Source organism: Fusarium musae, chromosome 4 (genome assembly GCF_019915245.1).
Source record: "Fusarium musae strain F31 chromosome 4, whole genome shotgun sequence".
NCBI classification, from domain to species: Eukaryota; Fungi; Ascomycota; class Sordariomycetes; order Hypocreales; family Nectriaceae; genus Fusarium; species Fusarium musae.
In genome coordinates this window covers 435082-448779 of record NC_058390.1, presented here as the reverse complement: position 1 = coordinate 448779, position 13698 = coordinate 435082, and the positions used below count along the sequence as shown (strand labels likewise).

Genomic DNA, 13698 nt, shown 5'->3' with positions numbered 1-13698 from the left:
AGATAGGACCCTTGAATGATCATTATCACCCTTGAAACTTGTTCAAAGGCTAGCGACTGATCGCCATGACGAAGAAATTCATTGAATGACATCCCGGGTGAGCAAGCCACATGTGGCGCAGTGGGCAGCACAAATGTTTTATGCAGGCAAAATTTAGAAGCGGATTTTCTTTCTCCGTACACCTACTCATAGCTCTCTCATCATGTCGGACCCGCCGAATTCCCAACCCGATAGCTTGATACAAGCGGATAAATGCAAAGAATACTGGGAGACTGTTGCTTCTGATAGTAACGGAATGCTTGGCGGCGTTCTGGCTGTCATGCCCTCCGTTTCCCGCATAGATCTCCAAGGATCGCGCACGTTTTTGGCGAGGCTAGGAATTGGCATCAAGAGCGGCAGACAAAGAGTACCACGAGTTCTCGAGGGTGGGGCAGGGTAAGTATCGGATTGAAATGTCTCGGGACAAAATTGCTAATAGAGAACTGGATAGAATTGGCAGGATAACAGAAGGACTGCTTCTCAAGCTGGCGGATCAAGTTGACGTCGTCGAGCCCGTGGCCAAATTCACAGAAAGCTTACGCGGAAAGCCTGGCGTGGGAGAAATCCACAATGTTGGCCTTGAGAAATGGGAACCCACCGAGGGCGCTGTATACGACCTGATCTGGATCCAATGGTGCATAGGGCATCTCAACGACGACGAGTTGGTGCAGTTTCTTGAAAAGTGCAAAGCTGTGCTGCAAAAGGAACATGGCCTCATTGTCTTCAAGGAGAACTTGAGCACCTGGGGTCAGGACAAGTTTGATGAACTTGACGGTAGCGTTACAAGGCAAGTTTCTTCAAGCCCACTTTCCACGACTTGTCAACTGACGAATGAATAGAGAGGATAAAAAATTCCTGCAACTTTTTGACAGGGCAGGGATGAAGCTGGTGAGATCTGATGAACAACATGGATTCCCAGTTGTAAACAAAAGACAGCTACTTCCATTAAAGATGTATGCATTAAAATTCAATTAAAGAGTTAAATAAAAATAATTAAAGGGCCTTTTCTTTCTATATAATTTATAGAAAGAATTATAAATTAATTTCTTTTTTTTATTCTTTCTTTCTTTCTTTTTTTTTTAAGAAAATAATAATTAATTTTTTTTAGCTATTTTAGAACTCTATTAGTAAGTATCCTAATATTAGAACTCTAGGGGTAAAGCATGAGTATTTATAACTACCTACAGTAAGGAGTACAGGCGTTTAATTACCAACCATCAGCTGATGCTGGGTTGCAAGGATCACTACACGGCGGATATACAGCACTCATGATTGGGCAGTAGGAAAAAGACGCCCAACCACTCAACATATGACTATTATTAGGTATTTAAAACCCCAGAACTGGACGTCGCACCATCATTTAAAACCCCCCAGACTTAAACTTCTGGTATCTTGTTTTATGATGCTGAGCTTAGGTTCGCACATCAATCAATGCCACTTGTACTGCTGCAGATTATTCATTTAGGACGACATACGCACCCTGCCCATGGTTAATTCCTAGAAGGCTAGCGAAAGGATGCAAGACCCCCAAAATATCAGAGATGAACGCAGTGAGCTTTCATCAAGGCCAAGTCAGAGTGACCCTGAAGTATCGGATATAAGTCTGCTTTGGCAAGGAGCTATTGATCGATACATGGCAATCACGGGCAAAGAGGTGGATTTAGAACGGGCTACTAATGTGCAGCAAGTTCTTGGAGCACTCGAGGATAAGGAAGAAAAGTTTAAATGGCGCCGCCATGATGGCTCTCAGATCGACAAGTTTAGGACGCTTGTAAAAGAGGCACTGGCCCCTATTCAATTGATCGGGGACATTGTAGTGAATGCAACTAAAACGGTAAAATATCTTGTTCCCTACCATATACAGCGGTACTAACTACCATGCTAGGTATATCCGGCGACTGAGGCCATATTCGCCGCTATGCGGTATCTTATAAGCGTGAGTGGCATGGGCTCCTTTGCTATTTTCTTTCTAATAACTTTCAAGGTCTCAAAAAGCGTTTCGGCAGACTATGACAAGCTAGAAAACTTCTTTGAAGATTTGCGATCATATTTAACGCGTCTGAGCGTGTTAGAGCATAAGATCCCGGCAATTGCGGAACTCCGAGCAGCACTTACTGAAGTTCTCGCCTCTACTCTAGTCTTATGTGCCATCTGTACGAGGTACCTGAAGACAAAACGCATTGGTGAGTTGTTTCTCTCTCCTCTACGGCTTTCTCTAGGCCAGCAAGCCTGCTTGAGTCAATATCGCTGTAAACGAGTTCGACAATACGTATTCTTTTGCTTATAAATTTGATAGTCAAAGCACTTAGAGCTCTTCTATCCGGCGAGGACTCTGAGCTGAAAGAAGCTTATGAAAACCTCCACAAGGCTGTTGAACGAGAAAAAGGAGTAGTCAGGAACTGCATTCTACTGGGAGTGGAGGAGGGAAAGTTTCATGCTCGAGCGGCTGTTACTGGAATAAATGAGAACTTGGCTCTGACGGAGCGTATTGACAACAGGCTGGAGTACGTGATTGAGAGATCGAACAGGATGGATGGATATTTGGACAGTGAGCATTCGGCAGTGGTTTCAGGCCCTAAGCTAATCGAAGTTTCCAGCACACGAAGTAACCGTTGAGCGGGAAAACCTTATCAAATGGCTTTCGAGTCTGGATTTTTGTGACAAGCAGCGCAGCCTTTTCTCGAAGCACCATGGCGATACTGGAAAATGGTTGCTTGAATCCGATAAATTCCAGGACTGGCTCTCTGCGAGTGATGAGGAAAGCACTATGCTATGGTGTGCAGGAAATCGTAAGAGAACCCATTGCTGAACGTGGGGTTGCCAGTGATGCTAACTTTCTCAGCTGGCTCTGGAAAATCGGTCATGATGTCAGTATTTTATTCACCGATATGGTCACAAGAAGACTGTTGTCTTACATACTCGCCTAGGTCCACCGTCATCAATTATCTTGAAGAAACCACAAAGAAAGACGAAGTTGCGATAGCTTACATTTACTGCGATTACAAGGACAAGCAAACTCTTTCGGAGACCAACATTTGGGCCAGCGTTACTAGGCAGCTGGTAGAAGCGTGTAGTCAGCTACCGCCTGACATTATTAGTTTTCGAGACAAGTATCTCGAAAAGAGATCACTGCCGAGCGACGAAGAGCGTATATCACTTATCACGTCTTTGTCTAAGCGTTTTCGTAAGACGTTCATTCTCATTGACGCGCTGGTAATCATAAGTCTACTCCAATGTTATTCAAACCTGCATTGACCTGGAAGCTAGGATGAATGCCCTGAAGAAAACAGAGATGCATTTCTTCGATTGGCTAGCGACGTGGATGCCTCTGTACATTTGATGATCACCTCTCGAATGAATCTGGACCTTACAGAAAGTTTTGGCCGTCTCACACAAATCACCATTGCAGCTCGGCCTTCAGATGTGGAGACATATCTTGATGCCAGGATGAGAGCAAACTCAAGAATGCGCTCATTCTTGGGCAGAGATAAAGCTCTCAGGAATGATATTATTAGCACTCTGGTTAAAAAGACTGACGGGATGTTAGTCAAATTCACCTAATCGCTGCACTTAGTTACTGATGGCTATATCTGCAGGTTCCTCCTGGCCCACCTACAGATTGAGTATTTATGTGGTCGCTCTAATCTCAGACAAGTTCGATCATCGTTGAATTCTCTGGTTGGAAAATTAGAAGAGTTTTATGACGCTGCTTGGCAGAGGATAGAGAGCCTTGACGAGGGCGATAGTCTGTTGGCTAAGAAGGCACTTTCATACGTATTTTATGCCAAGAGGCCGCTGACTTCGGAGGAACTTTTTCATGCGTTGAGTGTTGAAACTGGAGACCCAGAGCTTGATGACTTGGCGTTTACTGAAAGGCATATTCTTCTGTCCGTCACGGCTGGTCTGCTCCAGATCGGTGACGACATGGACGACGCGAGACTCATCCATCTAACTCTCCATGAATACCTTTCGAAGCATCAAGGCCGATTCTTGGAACCAGAAAACCATCTGGCAAAAGCTTGCTTGACCTATTTGTCGTTCGGCGTCTTCAGTACCGGCCCTTGCCAAGTTGAGCAAGAACTCGATAAACGAATGGGTCATTATGCTCTTCTCGGCTACGCCTCCCATCATTGGGGAGACCACTTCGCAGCTGGCCAAGGTGATGACGACGTTGGCGAGATCATGGATTTCTTAGAAGATGAGAAAAAGTTGGCTTCCTCAATGCAAGCCATGTGCATTCCCCGACACCGCACCGCTGGTTGGCATGAAGCCTTTCCAAAAGAATTTACGTCGCTGCATGCAGTTGCATATTGGGGCTTATATGATGTTCTTGAGCCCGCTCTTGGGACTGGAGCTAGCATTGATCACAAAGACAGCCACGGCATGTCTGCACTTCATCTGGCCTCACGCCGTGGTTTTGAAAAATTGGTGCAAGCCTTTCTCCTCCGAGGCGCCGATACAGATTTGATGAACGAGCGAGGTGAAACTGCCATGCTTTGGGCCGCGAGGAATGGCCATGGGAAGGTGATGGAACTCCTCATCGCGAATGGTGCCGATTCGACGATTGAGGATGACGAATGCTGGACGGCTCTTCACTGGGCTGTGATCAACAGACATGACAACATAGTTTTGATGCTCCTTGACCAGCATGCTCGAGTCGTGTCAGACAACTCGCAGACCAACAAAGCACTGATCTTGGCTGCTGAAGCGGGCAGCATCGGGACCCTGGATCTTCTTCTGCGCCTGGGTGCCGAAGTAGATGCCGTTGACGAACAAGAGAGTCCTGCGCTACACTGGGCCGCCCCAGGAGGCCATGAGCAAGCAGCCACTATCCTTCTGAGGAATGGTGCAAATCCTAACTCACGGGATTGTTATGAGAACACACCGCTGCATTGGGCGATCCCATACGAGGGAATCACACGCCTTCTCCTTTGCAACGGAGCTAATTCGAACTACGTGAACGACGCCAAGCAGTCGCCTTTACATTGGAGTGCCCACGCTGGGTTCGCCAATTCAACAAGTGCCCTACTCGAATATGGGGGAGACCCCAATGCACCAGATTCGCGTGGTGTAACTCCTTTACATATGGCAGTGATGCAGGGCCACGAAGCTATAGTGGCTCAACTCTTAAGTGCTGGGGCTGATGTCAATACTAAAGACGATGACGGGTGGACCCCACTACATGCTGCCGTGGTAAGAGGTCACGGCAGCTTGGTGGAATTACTGGCGAGCCGAGTGGATGATGCACAGGAGATTTTGGATAAGCTTCAGTCAGAATTATCGGGCCGAGACCATCGCAACATTCTTGAAGAGATGGCCTCAAACAAATCACATGGAAGCATAGTCGTGTCAGGGCTTCGTACAGCCGTCAACAGCGGGTACAAGGAGAGAATCGTGTCGTTGATAGAAAGCGGCGCCGACATTGACGCTCAGGATCCGATTGGTGAAAGTACTGCCCTCACCCAGGCAGCCGAACAAGGGCGCGCCGATCTTGCTAGTCTTCTCCTAGAGCGTGGAGCAAATCCCAACCAGCGAGAAAAGCACGGTAGAACAGCTCTTCAAATCGCAGCCCGGAATGGACATACTGATGTTGTCGCCGTCCTGGTAGCTGAAGGCGCTGATATAGACGCTAGAGTACACGGATGGACCCCTATGCTGTTAGCAGCAAAGAACGAGAGGTTTGAAGCTCTGGACTATCTTATCAGGAGAGGGGCAGATGTCAACTCGGTCGACTATTGTGGGCGGACAGCTTTGCACTGGGCTGCGAAGAATGGCTGTATGGCTTCGACACACTTATTGTTGGAAATGGGTGCCGATGTCCAGATCAAGGATCACATGGGAAAGACACCATATGATTGGGCCGTGGAAGAACAGCACGGGTTTGTTGCTAGTATGCTTCATCCTTCAGAGAGGTGAAGGGTATAGCCAACTAAGGACTATGTTATCGTGCTGAGCAATCCCCATAGAAATTAACTAGTAAAGAGTAGCCGTAGGCGAACATAAGGTTCTGGCCAGAAGTATTTTGGCCTTTTAATCGCCAGTATGCCAGGCTTGAACCGCTATTCATTTATACTGTACCGGCCAAGTTGAAGGTGACAGATCCATCAGAGTTGGGATATGTATAATAAGTGTTAGTCTGTCTTTCTCTTCCATGTCATTTCGTGTGAAATTGTGGACCAAGAAGAATAACTTGCAATCGTTAAACTGGCCACAAGCTCACAACCCAGTACGAGCCGTATCCAGACTGCAATAAGCCTCGGGTTTTTGGCCATAAACAACATGTCTAAACTGATCAGTAGTTCCCCTTCACAATCTCAGGAATCACTTACACAGTCCACCAAGCGTGAATACGTCTGTCATTCATATCAGTCCTACCCTTTGCCAAAAACACCTCTACCTCTTCGGGACTCCACCCCAGCCCTTTTGTGAAGAGCACCATAGAAAGACCCGACAGCTCACCCGCAATGTTATGATTACACCAAAACCCTAAATCGTCAGCTAAACACCCCCCTAAGTGACAAATAACATACAAAGTTCCTTATAATAAGGATCAGCGGGCCATCTATTAGTTGGCCACTTACACACCGCCTCCGCAACATTCACAAACCCCGCATCGATCATCTGCTGCTTATAAAATTTCCCACTCTCCGCCGTGCGACCAACCTTATTCGTCGCTTTGATCATAAAGCTTAACCACTGATCGATGTAAGAATCCTTTTTGAGAGTGCCGTCGTCGCATTGTGCGGGGAATGTTATGTCTTGACATTCCACCCAACTGCCGGGACTCAGAGCGTTGAAGGATTGGGTGATGAATTTGGGAAAGTCGCCGATTGAGCCGGTCATCATGCGGGCGAAGATGAAGTCGAAGGGGTAGGTGAAAGTCCATTCGTCATCGAGGTCGTCGACTTGGAATTGAAGATTTGTGGGGATGCTGTATTGTCAGTGGGAACACCGAATTGTGAAGTTGGAAGGCGTACAAATTTGATTGAATTGGACTCAGATCAATGCCGATGACCCAGAAGCGTTAGGGCGATGTGATGAGTGAGATGAGGTGTTGTACTTGAGTTTCAGGATGAGCGTCAGCAAAGTTAATTGCTCAGACGCCAGTACCGGTTCCTGCATCAAGAACGCGGCTCAGATGCTTGGTATCTTCAATTGGACTAAGAAAAAGCTTTCCGCCAAGAGTGAGAGAGTGAACAAATGATGTTGACGATCTACCCCGACCAGTCCATGCTCATGACGCTCGTATGAACTTACTCACCTAAACGTTCTTGCTCAGACTAAGACGCGATGTGAGTGATGAATTTGATGAGAGAGGCGTGTTTCATACCGAGTCATTGGGGATAATCAGTAAGATGACTCAAATCAGCGAGAGTAACGTACTGGATTCTCTGAAAGCGTGGTATGTTCGTTCGTTTTCGGTGCAATAGGCCATAATACTTGAATTAATTAACGCTTTACTACTCACAGCATCGTCCTGCATACATATAAATAGAGTCTTATTTAGCTACCTAAGCTACCTAGGGTTATTACCTTTTACTATTTAATCTAATCTAATTCCCCTTGGCCCTGTAGGATTGTTTCTTTTTGTAAAGCCAAGTCCCCACGGGTTCGGGCCGCTGGTCCCTGATCGTAAACTGTTCCCGCGAACTAAGAACTTTAACGCTTGGCGATATAAGCATCCACCGCAAATAGTTGAGGATTGGTCTTGGCAGCGCCATCATGGCTGAAACATCTTTCCTTGATCATATGCGCGAAATTGTTGGCGACGCTCGTCCATCAATTGCAATCGCAGGACTCGTGGCCATTTTCGTGACACTCTGGTCTGTCCTCTCAACATGGCCACAGTACAACCGCCTGCGCGAATTTAAAGGCCCTCGCCTAGCAGCACTCTCAAAATGGTGGTTAATCAAGAAAGTCGGCGGTGGGAGAGCATACCTCGACTTTTGGGAGGTCACGAAACAATACGGTAGTTATCCAGTAATCGCATCTCCATTGTAAGCTTACAATATCGACAGGCTCAATTGCTAAGGTCGGACCCAACGATCTTCTCACCGACGACCCGGAACTAATGCGTCACATCCTCAACGTACGAACCGAATACCGTCGATCAGATTGGTACGACGGTATGCGCTTCGATCCTGGTAACAACAACATTCTCTCATGGCGCGACGAAGACGAGCATTTCAAGTGCGCTCTAAAATGTCAGCTGGCTACGGCGGTCGCGAGGTGGAGAGTCTCGAACCAAAGATTAACAAGAACATACTATCCTTTATGAAATTATTGGGAAAGTACGCAGATGAGAAAAAGCCAGTTGATTTTAGTCGGCGCGCGCAGTTTTTCACGTTAGATGTCATTTCGGACCTGGCGTTTGGTGAAGACGGATTCTGATGTGTACAAGTATATCCAGATCACAGAGGAGACGCTGCCAGCTGTGATGGTGACAACGGTAATTCCGTGGCTGGTTAAAGTACTGAGTTCACCGGTTTTTAAAAGTATTTTGCCGTCGGAGAAGGATAGGCTTGGATTTAAAGTTGATGGGGTGAGTAACGGTGTTTAATCGAGGTGGATGTAAAAGTGCTGATGGATTGAAGAATTGCGAAACAGGTCACGGCTGAGCGATTCAGACCAGATAAAAAGGTTCAGAAAGATATGCTTGGGTCTTTTATTACTCATGACCTTACCCAGAAGGAGGCAGAGTCTGAGATTCTGTTACAAATATAAGTCCTTGGCTTTGATTTGTATCAACGCTAATATTCGCAGTGTCGCGGGCTCAGATACAACAGCTACAGCCATTCGCTCAACCATGCTTCACATCATCACCAATCCTCTCGTACACCCCACCCTCCGCGCCGAAATCTCAAAAACTCACTTCTCAGAACCCATAATCCCCGACGCAATCGGCCGTGATCTCCCCTGTCTCCAAGCCGTCATAAAAGAAGGTCTCCGCACATTCCCTCCCGTCGCAGGTCTAATGTCCAAACAAGTCCCCGCCCCAAAGGCGACACCTGGAAAGGAAAATTCATCCCCGGCGGTACCAAAATCGGATACTGCGCGTGGGGAATATTCCGCCGTGAAGATATCTGGGGTTCTGATGCTGGAGAGTTTAGACCCGAGAGATGGTTGGAGAGTAAGGGTGAGAAGTTGAGGGAGAGGGAGAGTGCGCTGGAGTTGATCTTTAGTTATGGACGATGGCAGTGTTTGGGCAGACCGGTTGCTTTGATGGAGTTGAACAAGGTCTATGTTGAGGTAAGTTTTATAATGATTGAGAGGGACGAGGCTAATTTTGTGAAGTTACTGCGACGGTTTGACTTTACGATTTGTGATCCCACCAAGCCTTGGACTGTGTTTAACTGTGGTATTTTCTCACAGTCTGAGCTCATGGTTCGCGTTTATCGCAGAGATTGAATTGTCAAGGGTCATCTAATTACAGCTTGTACAATGGACGGACCGCAATGGACTCGCTGTATTCCTGTATGCACCGTGATAGTTTACTTCTAATTGTGTTTGCTTAGATCACTGTGTTTGTAGCTGAATACCCCCAAAACACGCAAACAATAACAAATGTTGTCTGCAATCCGGAACAACCTCAGCCATCACCTTGCTTGATTTGTTCTCCAATAACCAAGTATCTAGGTGCACATACAGTCGGATTGGGTAGTTTTTGGGCAGTGTACGGATAGCTGTGGCAGGTGAAGCATACCTAGGTAGGTAAGCGAGACAATAGCAAAAACAGGGCTAATCGGGCAAGCACATGTGTATTGTAGGTAAACAGTAACACAGAAGAACGCTTTCACTCCACTGACGTTTTAGCTGTAACCTTCCATGCCAGATTGACTCCACTATCCCTGTTTGTGTAACGCTAAAACCAAGCATTCAGCTTACAGTTGCGGACACTGTTTGTCGGTGCGGGCAGTTGCTGTTTGTTTGCCAGAAGTCGCGGTCTTGCAAAGCACCTGCCCTGGAAGGCGCGTGAATCTCAAACAGAGATTGCTGCCTTGCCACCTGAAAACCAGTGCTCCTTCCTGTGCAACTACAGCCCGTGACTTTCCTTCTTATCTTCACCACCCCCCGTCCCCGCCCCCGCCTCTTGCTCTCACAACCTCTCCTCTCCGTCCTCATTTCTTTTCATTGCCAGGGATTTCCTATCATTTCACACCTACGATCGCTCTTTATCTTGCATCACCAACAGTGTTCACGGAATAAGGCCGCCGTCACGGATACGATGGATCTTATAGACAGTTCGCTGGACAAGAACTTGGTCAAATGGGTCAAGACTACCCAAGCGACCCTGGCTGAGGCCCAGACGAAGAAGGGTCAGTTTGTTACCGATCACCCTACCAAGGATGCCGTCGAGAAACTCTTCATGGCCCGAGTACTCGGCAAGGCCATTCTCACACCTGGCTTAAACCCGGCTGGCACGTTCGTCCGAATGGCCTGCGGAAGTGACTATTCTTTCCCCGGCTCCAAGCTGATTGAAGACCATTCGGCTATCCCCATCACTACTGTTGAAGGGCCTTATCCACCCTGCGCCATCCCGGAGAAGGACCTTAAGCCAATCAGCATCTCCCAGATGCGTCTCGAAACTCACCATTGGGGATCAAAGGTTCTCCTCCACCAGTTGTCGCTTGTCGACCGTGGTGAGGCTATCATGTTCATCGTCGAGGATCAGGCGGGTACAGCTGTCTTGCTCAAGCTGTATCACCAGCCTTTGGAGAAGGAGATCTCCTGCAACTGGACAATGTTGGACTATCGTGTGTGCATCGTCAAGAACCCTTTTTTTCAGCGCGTTCATGACACCATCACCCCGAATTTCTGTCAGATTCCCCAGTCTTACTACACGCTGAGAGTCGACCACCCGGGCGACATCATTCCCCTGCGCCATGGCGATGGACGAATTCCAGAGGCATGGAAAGTTAACCCAGACCGAGACGACAAGACCAGTCATGGCTACCGCGATCTCGGCAACAAGGCCTTTGGCAAGAAGGATTGGGCAGCAGCTCATCACTCGTCAGTCGACCATCCTCCTTCGACTCACTCATCGCTAACATTGTGAACTGCAGGTACTCCCAAGCCCTCGATGTCGCCGAGACTTCCCAAGACAAGCAGCTGGCCCACCTCAACCGCTCCCTCATCAACCTCAAGCTTGGTCGACCCGCCGAAGCACTGCTAGATGTCACCCAGGCTTATGACCCTGAGGCGCCTACCGAGAAGGCTTTGTTCCGTCATGCCATCGCCCTCTATAGACTGAACCGGTTCGAGGATTGCGAAGCCATGCTCATCGACCTCCTGGACAAGTTTCCTGACAACAAGGCGGCCGAGACAACTCTTCTTTCTGTCAAGACACGACTGACAGAGCAGCGCACGGGTAAATACAATTTCAACAAGATGTATAAGACAGCCAAGGCAGCCAAGGGAGCTCCCTTGATTGATTGCGCCACCTACTCGAAGCCTGTCGAGATTCGGGAGTCGCCTGGGCGCGGTCGCGGTCTGTACACCACCAAGGCTGTCAAAGCGGGTGACTTACTCCTCGTTGAGAAGGCTTTTGAGTACTCATTCATTGACGAGACCCGACTGACGGACCAATGCACTATCTTGGCCAACTTCAACACCAAGCGCATGACGGCTGGTGCATCCGCGAACCTCTGGCCCAAGGTTGTTCAGAAGCTGTACCATGATCCGGAAGCTCTCTCTGCATTTACCGAGCTACACCATGGAAAGTACAAACCGGTAACAGCTACCGAGGGGGACGGACGTCCTGTTGTTGATGCGTAAGTTGACTTGCCCCTGGTTCCCGATGGAACACTCGTTAATCTGGTGTCGCAGCTTCCTTGTCGAGAAGATCCTTTCTCTCAATTCATTCGGTGCCCCACGATCCACTCGCGACTTCTGTGGCAACAACGTCTGGAGCGGCAACCCAGCCCCCGAAGTCTGCGCCTCCACTCGTGAGAGGCCTCTCTTCACCTCCGTTGGTGTCTGGCTTCTCGCCGCCCGCATCAACCATTCTTGTGTCGGCAACTGCCGTCGCTCATTCATCGGCGACATGGCTATCATCCGTGCGGCACGCGATATACCGGTTGGCACCGAGTTAACGATTCCGTACCGCCCATCTACCGACTCGGAATCATACCAGGATGTTCAGAAGGGCTTGGCCAAATGGGGATTCATATGTGATTGCGAACTTTGCAAGGACCGACTCAAGACCACCGAGGCTGTTCGCGTTCGGCGTAAAGAGCTCAGCAAAGAATTCGACAAGCAGGTGCCTTCCGACCAAGAATTCGACCTCGAAAAGGCCACTAAGCTTCTGCGTGTTATCGAGAAGACCTACTCTGGCAAACCCGCCAAGCAGATCCGCTGGTGCATCGCACACCTCTATGCCTACGTTGGAATTCGTTTACGTCAGGATGAAGATTTTGTCCGGGCTGCTGAAATGCTCATCAAGGGCCTCGAGACCATGGGCTTTGTCATTCTAGCAACTCCGCCTGATGACGGTAGTGCCCAGGCTCGTTTTGAAGTCAAGCAGTGGGGAATGATGGAACATCACATCCCGTGGCTCTTCTTCCAATTGATTGAATGCTACGCCGAGATCAACCCGCACTTGGTGCCTGTCGCTGAGCATTATGCTCAGATAGCGTACTCGATCATTGTTGGTGAGGGGGAGTCGATGTGGGATGTCATGCCTGCTACTGGCAACAAGGCGGAGCGAACCTGATGTTGGAATGCTCTGGTGTGAAGATTGTGTTGATGAACGTCAGGCAAGTGTTGTTAGATAGCTATGATCGAGAATCTTGCCATGGTAGATGGAATTGGTCACATTTACCCGGATGTAGTAGTGCCATGAATTGAACCATCACCCAGAAATTTGTCTTCTCACCGTCAAGCTTAACCAAGTGCCGCGCGCATTGTTCTAGGAGGCTTTCGCCTTTGTCAGCGCACCACCGACTGTTTTGGGATAGAGTCAATGGTATTCCTCGGTAGCTAGCGCTTATCGGTGAATCAAACTGTTTATACTGAGCATTCACGCATGGTTTTGCTAGCGCGAGTTGTCCTCCAGCTCCCATTGCCAATGGCCACAGAGGGCACGATTACATTCGGCGGTATGTCAAATCAGATGACAAGAAAGTCCTAGATGCTACAGCGAGCCATGATCCCGACCGTGTTGTCAACAACTCCCAACTAGGATTCTAGTGGTCCCAGTACCTTGACCCGACTCTCAACTACCCCCGTGTACAGAAACAAACTAACTACTTTTTGACACAGCCTCGTATTTGGGAGTGTGATAGAAGACAAAGAAGAAAGAAACAGTATGACAAAAGAAAGTGCAAAGGAATTTAGAGATATAAAGTACGAGTGAGGGGACTTGCATCACTCTACAACACCTCTAACACGATCTAAATTCCAGGACAGAGCAATCTTTGTCTCAGTATTCCCATCCCGATGAGAAGCGGCTCGAACGCCAGCAAAACAGACTCCAGGTTTCTTGTGCGTATACGGGAAGCACAGATCGATCTCAGGCCCCATGTCAAAGTCTACTCGCCAATGCCAAGAGGATCCAATTCAAGAGCAACGATCTGACCAACGCCATCTAGGACTTGAACTTTGACGTGAAACTATTTTTCCTGCCCTCAAGCTAGCTACTTGCGTGCACTTCGGATCGTC

The 13698-nt window shown here is 48.3% G+C and overlaps 4 protein-coding genes across 4 annotated transcripts; 3 read left to right on the top strand and 1 right to left on the bottom strand.

Moving 5' to 3' along the window:
• Window positions 1-202: 202 nt before the first annotated feature.
• Window positions 203-878, top strand: J7337_005087 (uncharacterized protein; the record flags this gene model as incomplete). Its single annotated transcript, XM_044822770.1, has 2 exons — window positions 203-435; window positions 479-878. The coding sequence occupies 2 exons, from the start codon at window positions 203-205 to the stop codon at window positions 876-878; spliced, it is 633 nt and encodes a 210-aa protein (XP_044681261.1).
• Window positions 879-2614: 1736 nt separating this feature from the next.
• On the bottom strand, window positions 2615-2903 carry J7337_005086 (uncharacterized protein; the record flags this gene model as incomplete). The annotated part of the gene is made up of 2 exons (XM_044822769.1): window positions 2615-2804; window positions 2839-2903. The coding sequence occupies 2 exons, from the start codon at window positions 2901-2903 to the stop codon at window positions 2615-2617; spliced, it is 255 nt and encodes an 84-aa protein (XP_044681260.1).
• A 490-nt stretch (window positions 2904-3393) lies between these two features.
• J7337_005085 (uncharacterized protein) lies at window positions 3394-5955 on the top strand (the record flags this gene model as incomplete). The annotated part of the gene is made up of 2 exons (XM_044822768.1): window positions 3394-3581; window positions 3636-5955. 2 exons carry the CDS (start codon window positions 3394-3396, stop codon window positions 5953-5955), a joined length of 2508 nt encoding a protein of 835 aa, XP_044681259.1.
• Window positions 5956-7761: 1806 nt separating this feature from the next.
• Window positions 7762-12751, top strand: J7337_005084 (uncharacterized protein; the record flags this gene model as incomplete). Its single annotated transcript, XM_044822767.1, has 6 exons — window positions 7762-8008; window positions 8058-8229; window positions 8803-9169; window positions 10232-11049; window positions 11103-11810; window positions 11866-12751. 6 exons carry the CDS (start codon window positions 7762-7764, stop codon window positions 12749-12751), a joined length of 3198 nt encoding a protein of 1065 aa, XP_044681258.1.
• Between the last annotated feature and the right edge of the window lie 947 nt (window positions 12752-13698).